The sequence below is a fragment of the Manis pentadactyla genome, chromosome 9, assembly GCF_030020395.1.
Source record: "Manis pentadactyla isolate mManPen7 chromosome 9, mManPen7.hap1, whole genome shotgun sequence".
Lineage (NCBI taxonomy): Eukaryota > Metazoa > Chordata > Mammalia > Pholidota > Manidae > Manis > Manis pentadactyla.
This window is the reverse complement of record NC_080027.1, coordinates 122,832,386-122,848,717: the sequence shown is the minus strand read 5'-3', so window position 1 is coordinate 122,848,717 and position 16,332 is coordinate 122,832,386. Positions and strand designations below refer to the sequence as shown.

Sequence of the window (16,332 nt, the reverse complement as noted above, 5' to 3'; positions counted from 1 at the left end):
GCGATGTAGGACAGACATCTGAGCACAGGCTGTGGCACTGACTGGTCCACAATCCAAAACACAATTGGCCGTGACCTTCGCAAGTCTGTTGACCTCACTGAGCCTCAGTGTCCTCTGCTGAGGACACCACCCCAGTTGTTGTGAGGATTAAGCCTCCTCACGACATCTAGATACAGCTCTGAACGCAGTACTTGGCCCGTAATGAATGCTCACCAGGTGGCAGCCCTGATTATTACCTCTGCCTTTTAGGACGTTCTTCCCTGTATTTTTGAACTTCTGGCTTGTTTCCCAGTAGACTCTCCTCCTTTGGGGTGACGGCATGGTTGCTAGCCCACACCCCACCAGTACCATCGCTGTAACCTCTTTATAGTCGCAGCTACGGCATGTGAAGGTGCCCACGGCGAGACTGCTCGAGGCCCCCTGCCATGCTTATCGCTTTGCTGTCATGTGTCTTCGTGGCTGCACGCTACGGTGTGAATTCCATGTCCACAGGGTCACAGATTGCTTCCGACAGATTTCGTCCAGGTGTGGAAGAAGGGGGCTGACCAAGCTGAGGCCTCTTCCACGTAATCCCCGGGTTCCCAGATTCAGCAGCCTGACAGCAGCGCCTCCTGCCCTGAAACCTCCTCCTCATAGCGCCCTTGACCTTGTATTGTCTTGACCGTTCAGTGGTTCCATGATGATGGGTGGTCAGAAGCTGCAGCTCTGGTATCGAGCTTCCTTGGCACTGAGAGCTGGGTGCCGCAAGTTTTAGAGGTAGAGATGGTAACCAATTAACCGCATAATGGATTAACCCCTTCAGTAGCCACTGTTGTATATGTGTGTGCTGGTGGGACAGCTGAGGCTACCTACGGACAGAGACATAACATGTGGGGTGAACTGTTGCCTTCTTTTCTGTTCTCTTCTCCCCTTGAATTCACTCATCCCCCGGCTGTGTGCCGTGCATTGTGCCAGCTGCCTACCTACCTCTGCATATGTTTCCTCACTTCTTCCCCTGACACAAGGATAAAATAGACACAAACTGTATGAAATGCACTCCCCTGATGGCTCAGGGAGAGGAGCGAAGTGCCCCCAGGGCAGGAGTCCCACTCATCCAGCCGGGCACCAGCTGACCCAACAGACTCCTTAGGAGACACCAGTGCCACAGAGACGGAGTCCGCCTGCCTCTCTGTCCTCCCCCTGCCAGTCCCCATGCACAGCCCCTGCCCAGAAAAATGCCTCTGTTCTCACTGCGGGCGTCTCCGAGGGCCCCCAGCTCCTGGTGGCTCTGCTTCCCTTCTGCCTCTCGCCTCTCCAGCTGAGTCTTAGACTCAGCTTAACACCAGGGGTAGCTCAGTTTCTGTTTTTATTTTGAAGTCTCCTTGTTTGCAGTCACACACCTTGGGCACGGCGTGCCACCTCCAGTTTCTCCTTGCATGGGGATCCTGGTTAGACAACCTGGGCTCTTCCCCTGTCCATCTTATCCATTAACATACAACTGTGCAAAGAGCCCCGGGGGAGAGGGGAGGCGCAGGGGAGGCGGGGGTCCCCTCTGCTGTGGGTGTGCCCAGACGTGCATGAGCCCTTCCACAGGGAAGCAGCCATCCCGACAGGACGGCCTCTGTGAGCCACCTGGCCTTCAAAACCTGCCTGCCTGCCACTGATCTCCCTCCGCGGCTGCTCCGTCTAGTTGAAGTGGAGATCGCCTGCGCCTCTGAGCTGCCGCTTCTCCCCACCTCCCGGTCTCTCACATCCAATTAGCACCCTCCTCCCCAGCCCCTTCCAGAGTCATTAGTGAAGAAGCAGAATGGTCTTGGCCCCAGAGGGATTCCCTGTCATCTCTGCTCATTAATTCTCTCCATGTCTGTGCTAAACCATTAATAATGCTCCCTGCATCTCTGACTGTTCATCTGGGTCGCTGTGGCTTCATCCCAGCTCCTTGTCCCCAGGGTCCCAAAGACCAGGCTGTCTGTCCGGTGGCCTCAATATGTGCCTTCTCTCCCTTCCACTGCCACTGACTTGGCCTCGCTGGGGTCCACCGCCATGGCCTCTGGGGTCCCAACACCAGATTCTTGGGGAGCAGACCTCTCGCTGTCCAGGCAGCCCCGTTGCAGGGAAGGAGAGGCTTACGAGCTGGGGGGGAAGTGGGGCTCCTCTTGGCAGATCCTTTCAGAACTCAGAGCTGCTCACGCACGTGCCAGTGGGGCTGAGGACCCCCGCGCTTCCTAACACTCCTCTCTTAATGACGCCGCGACCCTTGGGGTGGTTTCAGCTGGGAGGGTCCGGGGCTTGGTACCACTGAGGGCACGGGGGTGAGAAGGGGCCTGATGACATTTCCTTCTAGCCCTACAGCCTTGGTCTCGCTGCATCATCCCTCTGGGCAGGAGGCTCACAGGAGCTTGTTCTATCCTGTTCCAGCCCGAGGAGTTGCAGAGAGAACACCCAGCTTCATGTATCCCCAGGGCACTGCGAGCAGTCAGATGGTGCTGCGCGGCATGGACCTCTTGCTGGAGTGCATCGCCTCTGGAGTGTACGTACAGTGTGCACCCCCACTCCGGGCCACCTCCAGGAGGGCGGGCATGGAATTGGTGCATGCTCTATTCATGCCACTTTCTGGGGGCAAAAAGAGAAGTGAACAGCCCCTAGTGAGGCCTTTGCAAACCCTAGTCATCTCCATACCATTCTGCCTGTCTCTTGACTGGACGAAAGAGGAAAGGAGATGAGAAGACATCCTGTGTGTGTGCTAGAATCTGGTGTGACTTTACGTAAGTCCCTCAGGTGCTTAGGAGGTGGCTGAGCATCCCCTCATATCGGGGGGATCGGCATTCAAAGGACATGCACTCTCCTGGGCCTAAGTGCACTTTAAGGACACCCGGGTGTCCCGGGCTCTGCAGCAGAATAGCAGGGTCACCATTAGTGATAAGCCCCTATTTCCTGCTTGCTCCCTCTCCTAGCCCAACACCAGACATCGCATGGTACAAGAAAGGTGGGGACCTCCCATCTGACAAGGCCAAGTTCGAGAACTTTAACAAGGCTCTGCGTATCACCAATGTCTCCGAGGAAGACTCCGGGGAGTATTTCTGCCTGGCCTCCAACAAGATGGGCAGCATCCGGCACACGATCTCGGTGAGAGTAAAGGGTACGTTGTGTGTATTTCTCATTATGATGACTTTGCCAGCCCTGAGCACCACAACCTTCCTTCCCTCTTAGGGTGGTGGGGCAGGGTGAGTGCGGAAGACTCAACATACTGGTCAGTAACAGTTGTGACCTGCCAGCTGTGGTGTCACCCCTGGGTGTGAGTGAGTGTATGTGTGTGATGGGTGTTAAGGGAAGGAGAGCCACCTGACCATCACCCAACCCTTTTTGGGCCTGGGGCTCCCTCGGCAGGTGGATTTCGTCCTGTGGTCCGTTTGGGTCACACTCAGAGCCTTTTCTGCCTTTCCTTTTGCATTCTAGCTTGTGGTGTGTTGTCTTAGCCCTGTTGTGTACCCGTGCATGGTTCTTCTAAAAATGGGGAGTCCTCATGGCCCAATTTATTATTTTTTTTAATCATCTCCCTCCCCCAAAGCATAGACGGCCCACCTGAGCTATTGCAGGCGATAGAGCACATGCCTTTCTGGGGCCAGCCGTGGGTGGTGGGGTCCACTAGTCATTGCTCAGCCTGGGGCTGAAGTGTCACATTACTCTGCAATGTAAGTAACAGCCACTGTGTGGGATGGTGAGGTCTCCTTAGAGCTGCTGACCTTGGTCCCAGCATGACACTCAAACCAGGTGTTCTTAACCTTTTTTGGGCTATTAAAATCTTTGAGAATCTGATCAAAAGGACCTTATTCTCAGAAAAATCCACACATCTACATATTCACAGAATTCTTTCCACAGTTGGAAAGGATAGCCAACTAAGAGCTTCTGCTCTAACCAAAGTTCAGTGCTTAAAAGAATGAGTATAAGGCCTTTCCTAAATGGTCTGATCTTCAGCAACAACAAAAAAAATCCAGGGGGGTCAACCCCGTGCCCACCTTGCCACCAGCCCTGGCTCGAGCACTTGGCTGCCCACCGTGAACACGTGTGGAGCTCTAAGGGCGCCCACTGCCCAGGCTGCCCTGAGGATTCTGATTTCGTGGGTCTGACAGGCCCTAGTGTTGTGTTTGTTAGAGGCTCTCCAGGGGACTGCAATGAGCAGCCCCAGCTTAGAACTAATGTTCTGTGACCTCGGAGTAGACCAGTTGGCATCTGTGGTGCTAAGCCAGCCAAAGGCAGGCTAGACCGCATCATCCCTTGGGAATGAGGCCCGGGCAGGTGGTGAGGGCCTGCGGCTGGCACTCAGGGGCCCCCGCCTTCCTGGAGGGAGCCCGGCTGGCCTGTTCTACCTGCCCCATGCCACCTAACTCCCCTGCCTGTGCCATCCTTGCCTTCCAGCTGCCCCCTACTGGCTGGACGAACCCAAGAACCTCATCCTGGCCCCCGGGGAGGACGGGAGACTGGTGTGTCGAGCCAGTGGGAACCCCAAGCCCACCGTCCAGTGGATGGTGAATGGGGAACCTTTGCAATGTAAGTAACAGCCCTTATCCCACCTGACCCTGCTCTCTGTCCGTCAGAGACTCAACGTCCATCCCCATGGGCCAGCCCTGGTTGTCCCAGAAGTGGCCACTGCTTCTGGAGCCGCCCACCTCTGGGCATCTCAGGAGGCAGGAAAGCTGCCCCATCTGTGTGTGCAAGAACAGGAGGCCTATGGGTACTTCCCCATATTTAGGGGATTTCTGCTCTCTTGGGTTTTTCTTAAATTTCCGCTTTCGGCCCTTAACTCCAGAGCCCTGTTCAAGGCCTGGGGCCTGGGGCCACATCTCCTGAGAGTTTGGGCTGAGTGCCAGCTGGGGCTTGGAAGGCAGAGGAGACCTCAGTAAGCCATTGTCACTGGTGACCCAGACCCCTCTCTGCTGAGGGAGTAAGGGCAGGGTTATGCAGCAGGAATGAAGACCCGGTTGGATATAAGGAAGAGCTTCCCCACGGGAGCAGAGACACCAGTTACTGAGCACGCTCAGACTTTCAGAAAAATTAGTCCTACCCTGAAGGCTGGAATAGATGACTCCGGGGCCCCTTCCAGCTGGAGGTCTTCATCGGGTTTTCACATCATCTTCTATCCAGTTGCATTTGCTTTTTAAAACGCCCTTTCGTTACTTTCTCTGAGCTGTCAGAGGAAGTGCAAACAATGATATCAACCAAATAGTGGAAAAAAATAGATGGAAAGAACTCAGAGCCTGACTCTAGGGCAGCAGATGATAGAGGCAGGCAGAGAGGCAGGGGAGACAGGAGAGAGAGAGGAGGTGGGACTGCACCTCCATAGACATTTACTGTGTAGCAGGCACTGCCTCGTACCGCAGCCCTTCAGCTCTTTAACCTCAAATATTAAAGATGAGGAAGTGAGGCTCTGATGGTGCAGGAATTGCCCAAGGTCGCAGGACTAGGCAGCTGCAGAGTCGTGGCATTCTGTACGCAGCACAGAGTGCTGTCTGGTACTGAGTACCATCATGCCCAGCAAATAGCCTTCCCCGGGGTACAAGCCGGGATAGGGATCTCGCCTCCCTCTGCCATTCTCCCTGTCCCAAGAGCGCTCTGGGGTCAGGCAAAGGCACTAAAGTTCCCAGCACTATTAAACAAATGCAGAGCCCAGGATTTGCAGCTGAGCCTGGTCCTGGGAAGGTCGCCTGTCGCTTAAAGGGGAGTGGCTGGGAGGAAACCAGCTCCATGAGAACTGCCGTGAGGCACTGAAGTTGCTGGCACTGACTTCCTCAGCCTTTTTGCTGACCGGGGCCTCGGGGAAGGATACAAGGATGCTGCCCTTCTCTTCATTCATCCCCCACCAATCCCCAGTTTTCTGGGCTCAGACTTGCTATTGCGGAAGCGGTGCCCTGGGGCCACGGTAGTTCTAAGTGAACCTGGATGAGTTCCTGGACCACGCAGGCCAAGTCATCTGGTCCAGTCCATAAACCTTACAGAGAAAGTCACCTGCTTATGAAGAGATGAGAACAGGGGCCATTCTCTACATTTCTAGAAAACTTTTATTTGTATAGTTCTTGGTCATCCTATTGCCTTAGCCTTAAGGTAGGAGAGAGACAGGAGTGATTCTTTCCCATTTGGCAGATGAAGGAAATGAGACCCAGAAAGATGCACTGATCTGCCCAGGTCCCTGCTTGACGTGTGAACCTGACGAGACCCTGCAGCCCCTCCCCAGCCTCTGCTGTCTGTGCCTGCAGCCTGGCATTACCGGGGCCACCGTGGCAGGAAGTGTCCCTCTCAGTTTATGTACACTTCATGGGATAATCCGGTAGCTTCAGCAAATATAAGGACTCATTCGGTTTTGAGCAGACATTGACTTAAGGGTTTAATTCTGTGAAAGTCTGAGGAACACTGCTCAGAGGATGGGAAGGTGATCAGTCCCAGACAGTTGTATATTGCTTTGTCATTTTCAAAACACATTTAAATATATTTATATTGCACATTGGATTAAAATAATAAGAATAATAGTGTGTAACAGGCCCTCTGCTACTGACTTGATATGTGCATAAAATTTCAGGTTATCCTCATAAAAACTCACAAGGTCTTTTGTAGAAAAGGAAACCAAAGCTTAGAGGGATTGAATCATGCTGGCAGGTGATGTGGTTAGGTTCAGATTCCTTCCTGTTGCCACAGCTTCTGTGCTCAGCCACACCTGCCCAGGTGCTAGGAAGGTCGAGTGGGACTCTTATTCCCATTGGATGGATTGAGAAATAAACTCTGTAGGTTTGTTGATGGCGCAGGGTCACACAGCGAGGCAATGGTGGGGCCAGGAGCCGGGGCTTCTGGGAGCCCCCCAGCGCTGCTCCTTCCACAGCACCCATGGTACTGGGAGCCCTGGGCAGAGCCCCAGGTGCCCTTCACCCTGCCCTCCCCCATTGCTCACGAGGACCATCCTTCCTTCTGCAGCGGCACCCCCCAACCCGAACCGTGAGGTGGCCGGGGACACCATCATCTTCCGGGACACGCAGATCAGCAGCAGGGCCGTGTACCAGTGTAACACCTCCAATGAGCACGGCTACCTGCTGGCCAACGCCTTCGTCAGTGTGCTGGGTGAGTGCCGCAGAACCTCCCTGGGGCCCGCTCAGGTCAGGGGCCCGCTTTCTTCCCCTGAGAGCAGCCAGGCTGGGTGGGGTGAGAGGGCATAGGACAGGGGCAGCCCAGACTGAAGATGAGATGTGCAGGGAGGATGGGAAACTTAGAATCCACAGGGCTGGATGTGCAGTTGATTGCATGGTGGAAGTCAGCCTTCATCGCCCCCCTGCCCTGATGGGAGCAGACCCGTCTTATCCCCTTGGGGTCCCGTCCCCTTCGGGTGTCCACGCTGACTCTCCCTGCGTTCTCAGTGGGCCTCAGGATGGGAAATGGTTCTGAGTATGTCTGGCCCTCCTGGAGCAGTGGGAGGGGGCAGCTGAGAGAGGCTCTGGAGCTGTGGAGGGGCAAGTAAAGAACCTGCCAGACAGTTTGGGGAAACCCTTTGAAAAAGCTGGACTGGGTGTAGGGTAGGTTGAGGGCAGGTGGAAAAGCTCCTCCTTCCTCCCCTAATTCTTAGAGGCTTCTTAAAGGAGGGAGGTTGGTTGGGGAGGCGTGTTGGCACTTTGAGAGCTGCTGTGAGGAGGAGGCAGGTAGACATGAGACTGAGGGGGAGAAGATGGCAGGGTTGACCCCCACCCAAGAGGAGTTCTGGGATTACAGATGTCCCCCCACGGATGCTGTCGCCCCGGAACCAGCTCATTAGGGTGATCCTGTACAACCGCACACGGCTGGACTGCCCGTTCTTCGGGTCCCCCATCCCCACACTCCGATGGTAAGTGCCAGGAGACTGGGCTTCCTGCCCTGGGATCGTCTCTCTCCCCAGCCTCATTCCCACCTGGCCCATCACAGGTGTTCAGCAAGACCTGGGACCCTTAAAGGGTTGGAGCTGGGAGAAAGTGGGCAGAGAAGGGCCGGGACTTGCCAGGGCCGCCCAGTGGTTGGAGGCTCAGGCTCCAGGCTCCTGGCATGGGGCTCCTCCTCCTGCCCGCGCGGTCTCTCGAGGGGGTGCGGCCCCGCCCCGCTGGGCCCCGTGCTTTCTCAGTATGCGTCGTTCTGCTGCCCTGTTGTGAGGTTTAAGAATGGGCAAGGAAGCAACCTGGACGGTGGCAACTACCACGTCTATGAGAACGGCAGTCTGGAGATCAAGATGACCCGCAAAGAGGACCAAGGCATCTACACCTGTGTCGCCACCAACATCCTGGGCAAAGCTGAAAACCAGGTCCACCTGGAGGTCAAAGGTAAAGGAGAGGGTTGTAGGTAGAGGACAGGTTGGTGCGTGCAAGGAAGCCGACTCCTCAGAGTCATCAGCGTGCGTTACTCATGTTGAAAGCGCACCGTGCCGAGTGTCCAGTCCCTAGTGGGACCCTCCCCGTGGGTCTGTCCTCCCAGAGCTTCCAGCTGGCCTGGGTGCTGGGAACATGGAGTCATCACCAGCCTGGTCCAAATGGAATTAGGGAGGGAAGCCTGCTACCACGCCAGCTGCCCACTACCACCCCAAAAATCGCCTCCTGTCTTCCCAAGCCGGATGGAAAGGATCAGGGATGCTTTGCTCTTTGGGACGGCCCGTCCCAGGCCTCCCCTCCCTGTGCATGTAACTCAGAGGTGGCGGGCAGAGAACATGGCAGTGATGAGCTCCCTCGGCCTGTCCGCAGACCCCACCAGGATCTACCGGATGCCCGAGGACCAGGTCGCCAAACGGGGCACCACGGTGCAGCTGGAGTGCCGAGTGAAGCACGACCCGTCCCTGAAGCTCACGGTCTCCTGGCTGAAGGACGACGAGCCGCTCTACGTGGGCAACAGGTGCCTGCGCCTTCCTTCTCTTCCTGGGGCTCGCTTGGGGGCACTTTCTTCCCCCTTGCTCTTGACAACACAGGGGAGGGCCCGGGGAAAGGGCCCCTGGGTCGTGCACGCTGCCCAGGCCCTGCTGAGACGGGCGCAGCGGCCTCAGTGAACCCCGCCCCGTACCCTCCCCTGTCACTCTGCGTCTCTCTCCTCTTTGCCACTCCCTTCTCTTCAGTTCTCTCCCGCTCTCCGCTCATTCCTTCTTTTTTCCTCCTCCTGGGTCACTCACGGCGGGGACCCCGTCCACGCACTGCCCTGCTTGCAGTGCCCCCGTCGTCCAGCAGAGGGCGGGCCGGAGCCGACAAGAACCGTCGCCCCGGCCGTGGCAGTTCCCAGCCCTCCCAGCCCCGGGGCGGGTCCCACTCCACCCGCTCTGGCGCCTCCCTCACCCCAGATCCAGATTCAGTCGGGGTCAGAGGAGGGCCCAGACACTGAAGGGGGTTAGAAGTCCCGCAGGTGTTCCTAAGGCGCAGTGGGGTCGGGAGCGGCCGGTCCCACGCGCGGCCGCAGGGCTCCTGCCGTGCCTCTTCCACCTCGGGTGGCCGCGCAGGGCCCTGAGGCTGCGATGGGTTCCAGGCGTTCCCCGCGGTCACCTGGGTTTGGCAGGGGTGTTCCGGCGGCCGGCACGGGCGTGCTGGCATGCGGCGGACGCTGACCTGCTCGCTGGTGCCCTCCGCCCTCTGTAGGAGGCAGTTCAGAGGAGCCTGGGGTGCGGAGACCCATCTGGGCCGAGACACAGGAGGGATACCAATCTGCCTTTTGTGGGGTGGGCCTACCCGGGCCCAGTTAGGTTGGGGAGCACAGCCCAAGAAAGGCAGAGGACAGGCACTGAACTTGAGGACAGTGAATAAGGTCAGGGCCACTTCAGCTCTGCGCACTTCCCTCTCCCTCCGTCAAGCCCTGGAAGCGTCCAGGGTGGTGGTGAGACCCTGCCTTTCCCAAAGCACTGAGATGGAGGCTCGTGCCCTGCCTGTGAGGCTGCCCTCTCCCTTCTGACTGGCCATCCCCGCTCCAGGGAGAGGGCAGCTGGCCATGCCCAGCACTCCCCTGCCTCTTCCCCGTGCCCCAGTGGCCCTCCTCCCAGCCCCTCCCTGGTGCCTTTGCAGGATGAAGAAGGAAGACGAGTCCCTGACTATCTTTGGTGTGGCAGAGCGGGACCAGGGCAGCTACACGTGCATCGCCAGCACCGAGCTGGACCAAGACCTGGCCAAGGCCTACCTCACCGTGCTAGGTAACTGCCGCTGCTCATACAGGCGCCCACCCCCTCCCGCAGCCAGGGAAGCCGTGGGCCCTGGACGGTTCCAAGGGCAACGCCCGTGGCCAGCGGGCCTACCCAGCGTGGTGACCACCTGCCTTTGATCTAAGGGTTAGGAAGCTGCTCCTTTCAGAACAAGCTGTGCTGGACAACTAACCTCCTGAGTGGGACCATTAACTCGGCCAAGTCCTCAACCAAAGGGTCCTGAAGGCGGGTGGAAGAGTGGACAGGGGGTCTCGTTGTGACCATTTTTACCAACTTTACAGCTAACTCTGTACTAAGTCGATTAAAACGATCCATCGTTGAAGCAAGACTGAATTTCGTGTTCGTCCTTCCAACCCCTTCTGCTAGCCTTACTCTCCTCCCACGCTGCTTGGTGGGATTCCGCCGGGTATGAGCCCTTAGCCATCTCGGCCCGCCCTCGTGTCCAGGCCGGACTGTAAATACTAAGCCATCCCAAGCTCAGAGGCCAGTAGCCTCCTGTCCAGGGACGCAAATCTCTCGCTGTCTCCTTATCACCTCTGTTCCTCTCTCGGTGCCCTACTGCCCTTATTTGGGGCACTCCTGTCCCTTCCATAGGGAATAGTTGGCCCAGGCACAACAGTAATGTTGGGACAGGAAGGGGACGGAAGTTCCACCCCCACCATGGAGGAACACAGGAAGACTGAAAGGAGGGGGCAGGGGGAGCTGTCCACGGAAGGGAAGGTGAAGCTCTGCCTGGAGCCCCTCAGCCCAGGGGCCGCCGTTCAGGCCTCGGCCGCCTAGTCCCATCCTTCTAGACCACCTGTAACCCTGGATAACCTGCTAACCCGGTAACCCGTCTTACCTTTGCAGCTGATCAGGCCACTCCGACTAACCGTTTGGCTGCCCTGCCCAAAGGTAATTCCTACTAATCATGGAACCTCCACCACACCTTCTCTAGGTATCTGGGAGGCAGGAGGCGAGGGGAGAAGGTGCAGGACAGTGCTGCGTGTAGGCAAGCAGGTGACCCCCACTTTGCCAAACCCGGGCCCCACTCCTCCTCCTGGGCCCCTGTCACAGCCCTGCTCTGGGCTTCCTGCTCCTTCTGTAGGTCAGGCTGGGGAGTCCTGAGCTGCCATTTCAGCCCCATCCCTTACCTCTGGCCACACTCACCTCTCCCTTGGGGTGGCCTGTTGTCTTCCCCCAGCTTGGCCTCCAAAGTATGTAAGGTCCAGTCAGGAAAGCCAACTTGCTTTGAGCTACCCATCGACTCATCTTTGCAGCCTCTCCACATGTGCTCCTATACACCCATTTACAATCTGCATGTACACCTGCATGTACACACACACACAAACATGGGGTCATGTGACTCTCCTTCCAAATCCTTCCAGTAACCAGCCAACATGTGGAAAATAGCTGGCTCAGGGAGCCAGGATGGGAAAAGATCATGCCTACCACTCCCAGTCAGCCACAGGGTGGCTTTATGCCCAGGCCAGGATGGCACTTCTGCCCACTAAGTGTCCTGTCTGGATACTTGCTGAGCTCCTCTGTCTGGCTGCCCATTACTGAAGCTAAGTCCCCATCTCCACCTGCCCAGGTACTCTGTCCTTGTCCCTCCCCTTCTCCTGCCTGGTTGGCCCTGCTCAGCTCTCCACACCCCCTCCTGGGCTCCTGTCCCCTCAGAGTCTTGGCACACAGAGTAGAAAATAATTATCATAAGAAAAGGAGACAAAATCCCATGCTTCTTGGCCAGCTTTCCTGAAAGTCATAAACATGGGCTAATGAAAAGGGAACTGTTTTCCAAATGCTTGCATGGTGAGAACATCCGCAGAAATGGGGTCTCCCCTTGGTCCTTCCTTGGCCCCTGGGGAAGAGGGTGGTCCCTGAGCCTACCCCCCCAGGCAGGCTGGGGTTGGTTCCTGCTGATGGTGACCTCAGCCAGTCAGGGGCCTGCCCAGGGCCGTGTCCAGGGCTGGGGCCAGCGCAAGGGCCGGCTGGCTCTAACGCGGGAGTCCTGCCTGGTGTCTTCTCCCCCTGCTGCCAGGGCGGCCCGACAGACCCCGGGACCTGGAGCTCACGGACCTGGCCGAGAGGAGCGTGAGGCTGACCTGGATCCCAGGGGACGATAACAACAGCCCCATCACAGGTCAGCTGGGGCCATGCATCCTGCCCAGAAAAGAGGGACCGTGGCAGTCTAGACACCGAGGCCTTGCCATGGTTTCTGGCCCTACTTCTGCCTCCCTTTGTGTGCCCTGGGCCACTGGCAGAGCACGTGGGGGCCTTGGTTTCCCTGGCAGTGTCCTGGGAGGCATCGTCCTGTGCCTCTGTCTACCCAGGGGAGAGGGTAAAAACCCAGAAGCCACGAGGGAGGGCTCTCAAGAGCAACCCCGCCAGCAGCTCCCGGGACAGCTGTCTTCCTTGCCCACTCAGACTACGTCGTCCAGTTTGAAGAGGACCAGTTCCAGCCGGGGGTCTGGCACGACCATTCCAAGTTCCCAGGCAGTGTCAACTCAGCCATCCTCCACCTGTCCCCTTACGTCAACTATCAGTTCCGGGTCATTGCCGTCAACGAGGTCGGCAGCAGTCACCCCAGCCTCCCGTCCGAGCGCTACCGAACCAGCGGGGCACGTGAGTACCTGAGGGATAACGGGGTGCGGACGCAGTTACCCCAAGTTCAAACTGAGTTTCCTCACGAATCTGGGCAAGTTACCTAACCTCTCCAAGGCTCGGCTTCCTCATCCATGAAACAGACAGTAACACCGCCACTTCCATCAGGACGATTACATTTGAAAATGCCACTTGGGTTCTGACCAGGGTGCCTGGCATACAGTAAGCACACAAGAAGTGTTACCTGTCATTGTTATTATGCCTAATACCATGAATCATTCTTGGTCTGCTTTAAGGGGAAGAGCTATGGCAACAATTTGCAGGAGAAATACAGAAGCGGGTATGATGCCAGGTTTCTTCTCCTAACACACTTGAGTAATGTTTGGATTTCTGAAATCACAACAGCTCATTGAGGATGGAGATGCTCCCCAAAAATGTCAAATGCCAAGGATAAACCAGTCTGGCATTAAACATATTTAGCGGCTAATCCGTGAAGGGGATAATCCACTTTAAGTTGCTGTATTGACCATCTACAGTGTGGAAGGCCTTAGGATAAATGCTGCCTAGGAAGGGATTAAAGTTCAAAAGACATCAGCCCTGCCTTGGGGGTTTAAATCTTAGCTCAGAAAGCCTGTCATCCACATGAGAAAACAGCAGAGCAAGTTCTGTTGCCTATGGGACAGAAGGTGCAGAGAGATGCTGAGAAGACAGTGCATAGAAAGGATGGAGGGAGAGGGGTTGCTTACAGTGCCCCCGTAAGGCACAAATTGGACTTGAACTTTGCACCCATTTGGATTCCAGCTCCTGAATCCAATCCTGCTGATGTGAAGGGAGAGGGGACCAGAAAGAACAACATGGAGATCACGTGGACGGTAAGAGTCCCAGCCCTTCCCTCGATGGGCCTGCACACCTGGCCCTGGGTCCCTGAGGTCACAGGGTGGCTCAGACCACCTGGCTGGTTTGGGAGCCACTCTTCTCAGCGTTGGGCATCCAGAAGCCAAACAGGAACACGTCTAAGAGATTTAAGACAGGAGACAGGAGCAGAGGTGCCCTAGGAACAGAACCTACCAATCTGGCAGAATCAGAGTACAAGCAAAATAAAGTGGGCTTCTCTAGAAGGAGGGGCTGAGGTGGGACTCTAGGAAAAATGTAGCCTTAACCCAGTACCCAGATCTGGTGTGTTCTGGGTCCCTTGGCTAGAGAGTGCTCAGATGGTCAGCACCTGCGTGTTTGCGACGGAGGCCTTCTAGCCCTGGAATGGACCGAGTCAAAGGACTCCCTCCAGGCCGGGATTGAAAATAATCCCATCTTCACCCTGGCCCCATGACTACATTTTCCAAACCAAAATTGGGCTATGCGGACTCAAAGTGACTTTTTTTCAAGCCATTTCCAGGTCTGAGAGTTGCAAATTCAGCTACTGACATGTTAACATTTCTGCAGTGTTGCCATGAGTAGTGAGAACGGGGAGATATGGTGTTTAGAGTCACTCCATGCCCATCTTTCCGGGGGCCTGATCTCACCGCAGCCTTGGCAACTGGGCTGGGCCCAGATTTCAGACACCAGGGCTCATCTTCAGGACCTTGCAAAAGTCAGTTCTTGGTCCCTGGGGACTGCTTCCTGGACCAGGCCCTTAGGGAACAAAGGACAGAATTATGCCCACTCTTCACTCTGACCTGTTGGAAACAGCAGGACAGATACACTTATATTTGGCAGAACTGGAATCAGTCTGGGAATTTTGAGTTCATTGGTGAGAGGCATGCTGTGGCTACACCAAAACTCATCCCTTTCTGACCTTGGAGAATCCTGTATTATCGTCCATATTATGTTCTCTTGTTGCTCCATCATAGGAAATAGTCCTACTGAAAATAAAGCTCTCATTCCCTGTGCACTTGCAGATGTGGGTGGCTCTGGGGTTGAAGTGACCGAGTCTTGAATGAAGCCTTTGTCACAGAAAATCTACACGCTGCTAAATTCATGGGACTCTGGGCTTTGGGGGGACTCAGCATGGGGTGGGAGGGGCACACTCTCCCCAAATCTGCAAGGGGGCCGGCCAGCGATGAGCAGATCAGGGAGGAGCAGCTGGCACAGAAAAAGCATGGGGAGTTCCGCCTGTAGCCTGCACCCTCTCCACCCCTGCCATCTGCCTCTCCCTGCCCAGCCCATGAACGCCACCTCTGCCTTCGGCCCCAACCTGCGCTACATCGTCAAGTGGCGGCGGAGGGAGACGCGAGAGGCCTGGAGCAACGTCACGGTGTGGGGTTCCCGCCACGTGGTGGGGCAGACCCCGGTCTACGTGCCCTATGAGATCCGAGTCCAGGCCGAAAATGACTTTGGCAAGGGCCCTGAGCCAGACACTGTCATCGGTTACTCCGGAGAAGATTGTGAGTACCCTCCTCCTGTCCCCAGCCCAGGACCCTCACGGCTGGGCCGCACTAGGCGACCCTCACAGACCAGGAGTCTGGGGCTGGGTTGTGGGACTTGCAAGAACATCCTGGGAGGATAGCCAGTTCCCAGGAAAGAGAAATCCCCTACTGAGACCTAGAGCAGACAAGCCCCTGATGACGTCAGGAGCGGAAATGCTGTCACCCGAACACTGGTTAGAATACTGAACACCATCACATAGTCACGTACTCTTATTTTGTGCACATGAAAACTCAGGTCCTGCAAGAGAAAACCCCTGCCAAAAACAGTAGTAAACGCCAGGCTTGAAAAAATCAGAAACTAGGCCTTCTGATCTACCTTACTGCCAAGCCCTGATGGCACCAAGAAAGATTTCAGGACTTTCCATCCCAAAGAGCCCTAGTTAGACACTCTTCCACAGGAAGCAGGGCTGTGGGCCAGGCTGCCCCCCAGCCTCCCCAGGGGAAGCCTTGGGGGGATGGAGAAGGTCTGCAGAGACCCCAGGCTGGTGGAACCAGCCTGAGCAGCCACCCGCCAGCATGACCAGTGTTGTTCTCAGCCCTTAGAACTGAGCCTAAAAGGAAACATTCTTGGGAGACTGCCACTGAGTCAACCAGCAGGATTATGGGCATATATGTATACAGATGAAGAATGCCTAGCTCTCCAGAAAGCAGGGGCCTCCCTGTCCCTAGCACATCAGTCCAGTAGGTGGCTGAGCAAAGCTCTGCAGAGCCCCTCCTGGTCAGGGCAACCCATGCCCTGGTGGGTCTGGGCCTGGTCCAAGAAGAGACGGTGAAGGCGGATGGGGCGACCAGAAGGAAGGGAGAGGAGGCGCAGGCGGGAGCCGAGTCTCAAGGGCCGATGCTGAAGTCAAGAGTAGGGCCAGTGGTTCATCATGGTGAGCTGGGAGGAAGTGAGCGTTGGGCCCCGTGCTCTGCTTTCCTGGAGGTGGTGATGGATTGGACCCACTCAGGAGATAAGTAGAGGGAGTCGGCAGGCCCTCCGTTCCCCCCCACCCCTCCTCCCCATGTGGCAGATACTTCAGGAGAGGAGACTGGCAGGGACTCCTGGGTAGTAAGTATGGAATGGGCTCGGCTAGTCACGGGCATCATGGACAGCCCTGCAGTTTGCATCCTGTCTACGCCTGCGCCTGTGCAGGGGTAGAAAAGTGGAGAAAACAGGGCAAGAATCAGTGATGGGGG

At 56.5% G+C, this 16,332-nt stretch overlaps 1 protein-coding gene across 15 annotated transcripts in view; it reads left to right on the top strand.

Moving 5' to 3' along the window:
- Positions 1–16,332, top strand: part of NFASC (neurofascin) — a 167,709-nt gene that overhangs the window by 114,692 nt on the left and 36,685 nt on the right. For 11 of the 15 annotated variants that reach the window (XM_057508074.1, XM_057508071.1, XM_036909704.2 and 8 more), the window contains 13 exons: positions 2,398–2,509; positions 2,934–3,118; positions 4,396–4,527; positions 6,940–7,083; positions 7,726–7,837; positions 8,137–8,303; positions 8,718–8,865; positions 10,014–10,138; positions 10,997–11,041; positions 12,168–12,269; positions 12,554–12,751; positions 13,532–13,602; positions 14,889–15,111. In XM_057508074.1, the coding sequence (XP_057364057.1) occupies positions 2,398–2,509; positions 2,934–3,118; positions 4,396–4,527; positions 6,940–7,083; positions 7,726–7,837; positions 8,137–8,303; positions 8,718–8,865; positions 10,014–10,138; positions 10,997–11,041; positions 12,168–12,269; positions 12,554–12,751; positions 13,532–13,602; positions 14,889–15,111 (1,764 nt within the window). The remainder of the gene's footprint in view (positions 1–2,397; positions 2,510–2,933; positions 3,119–4,395; positions 4,528–6,939; positions 7,084–7,725; positions 7,838–8,136; positions 8,304–8,717; positions 8,866–10,013; positions 10,139–10,996; positions 11,042–12,167; positions 12,270–12,553; positions 12,752–13,531; positions 13,603–14,888; positions 15,112–16,332) is intronic. The other 4 variants (XM_057508076.1, XM_036909702.2, XM_036909699.2 and 1 more) reach the window with 1 other exon arrangement.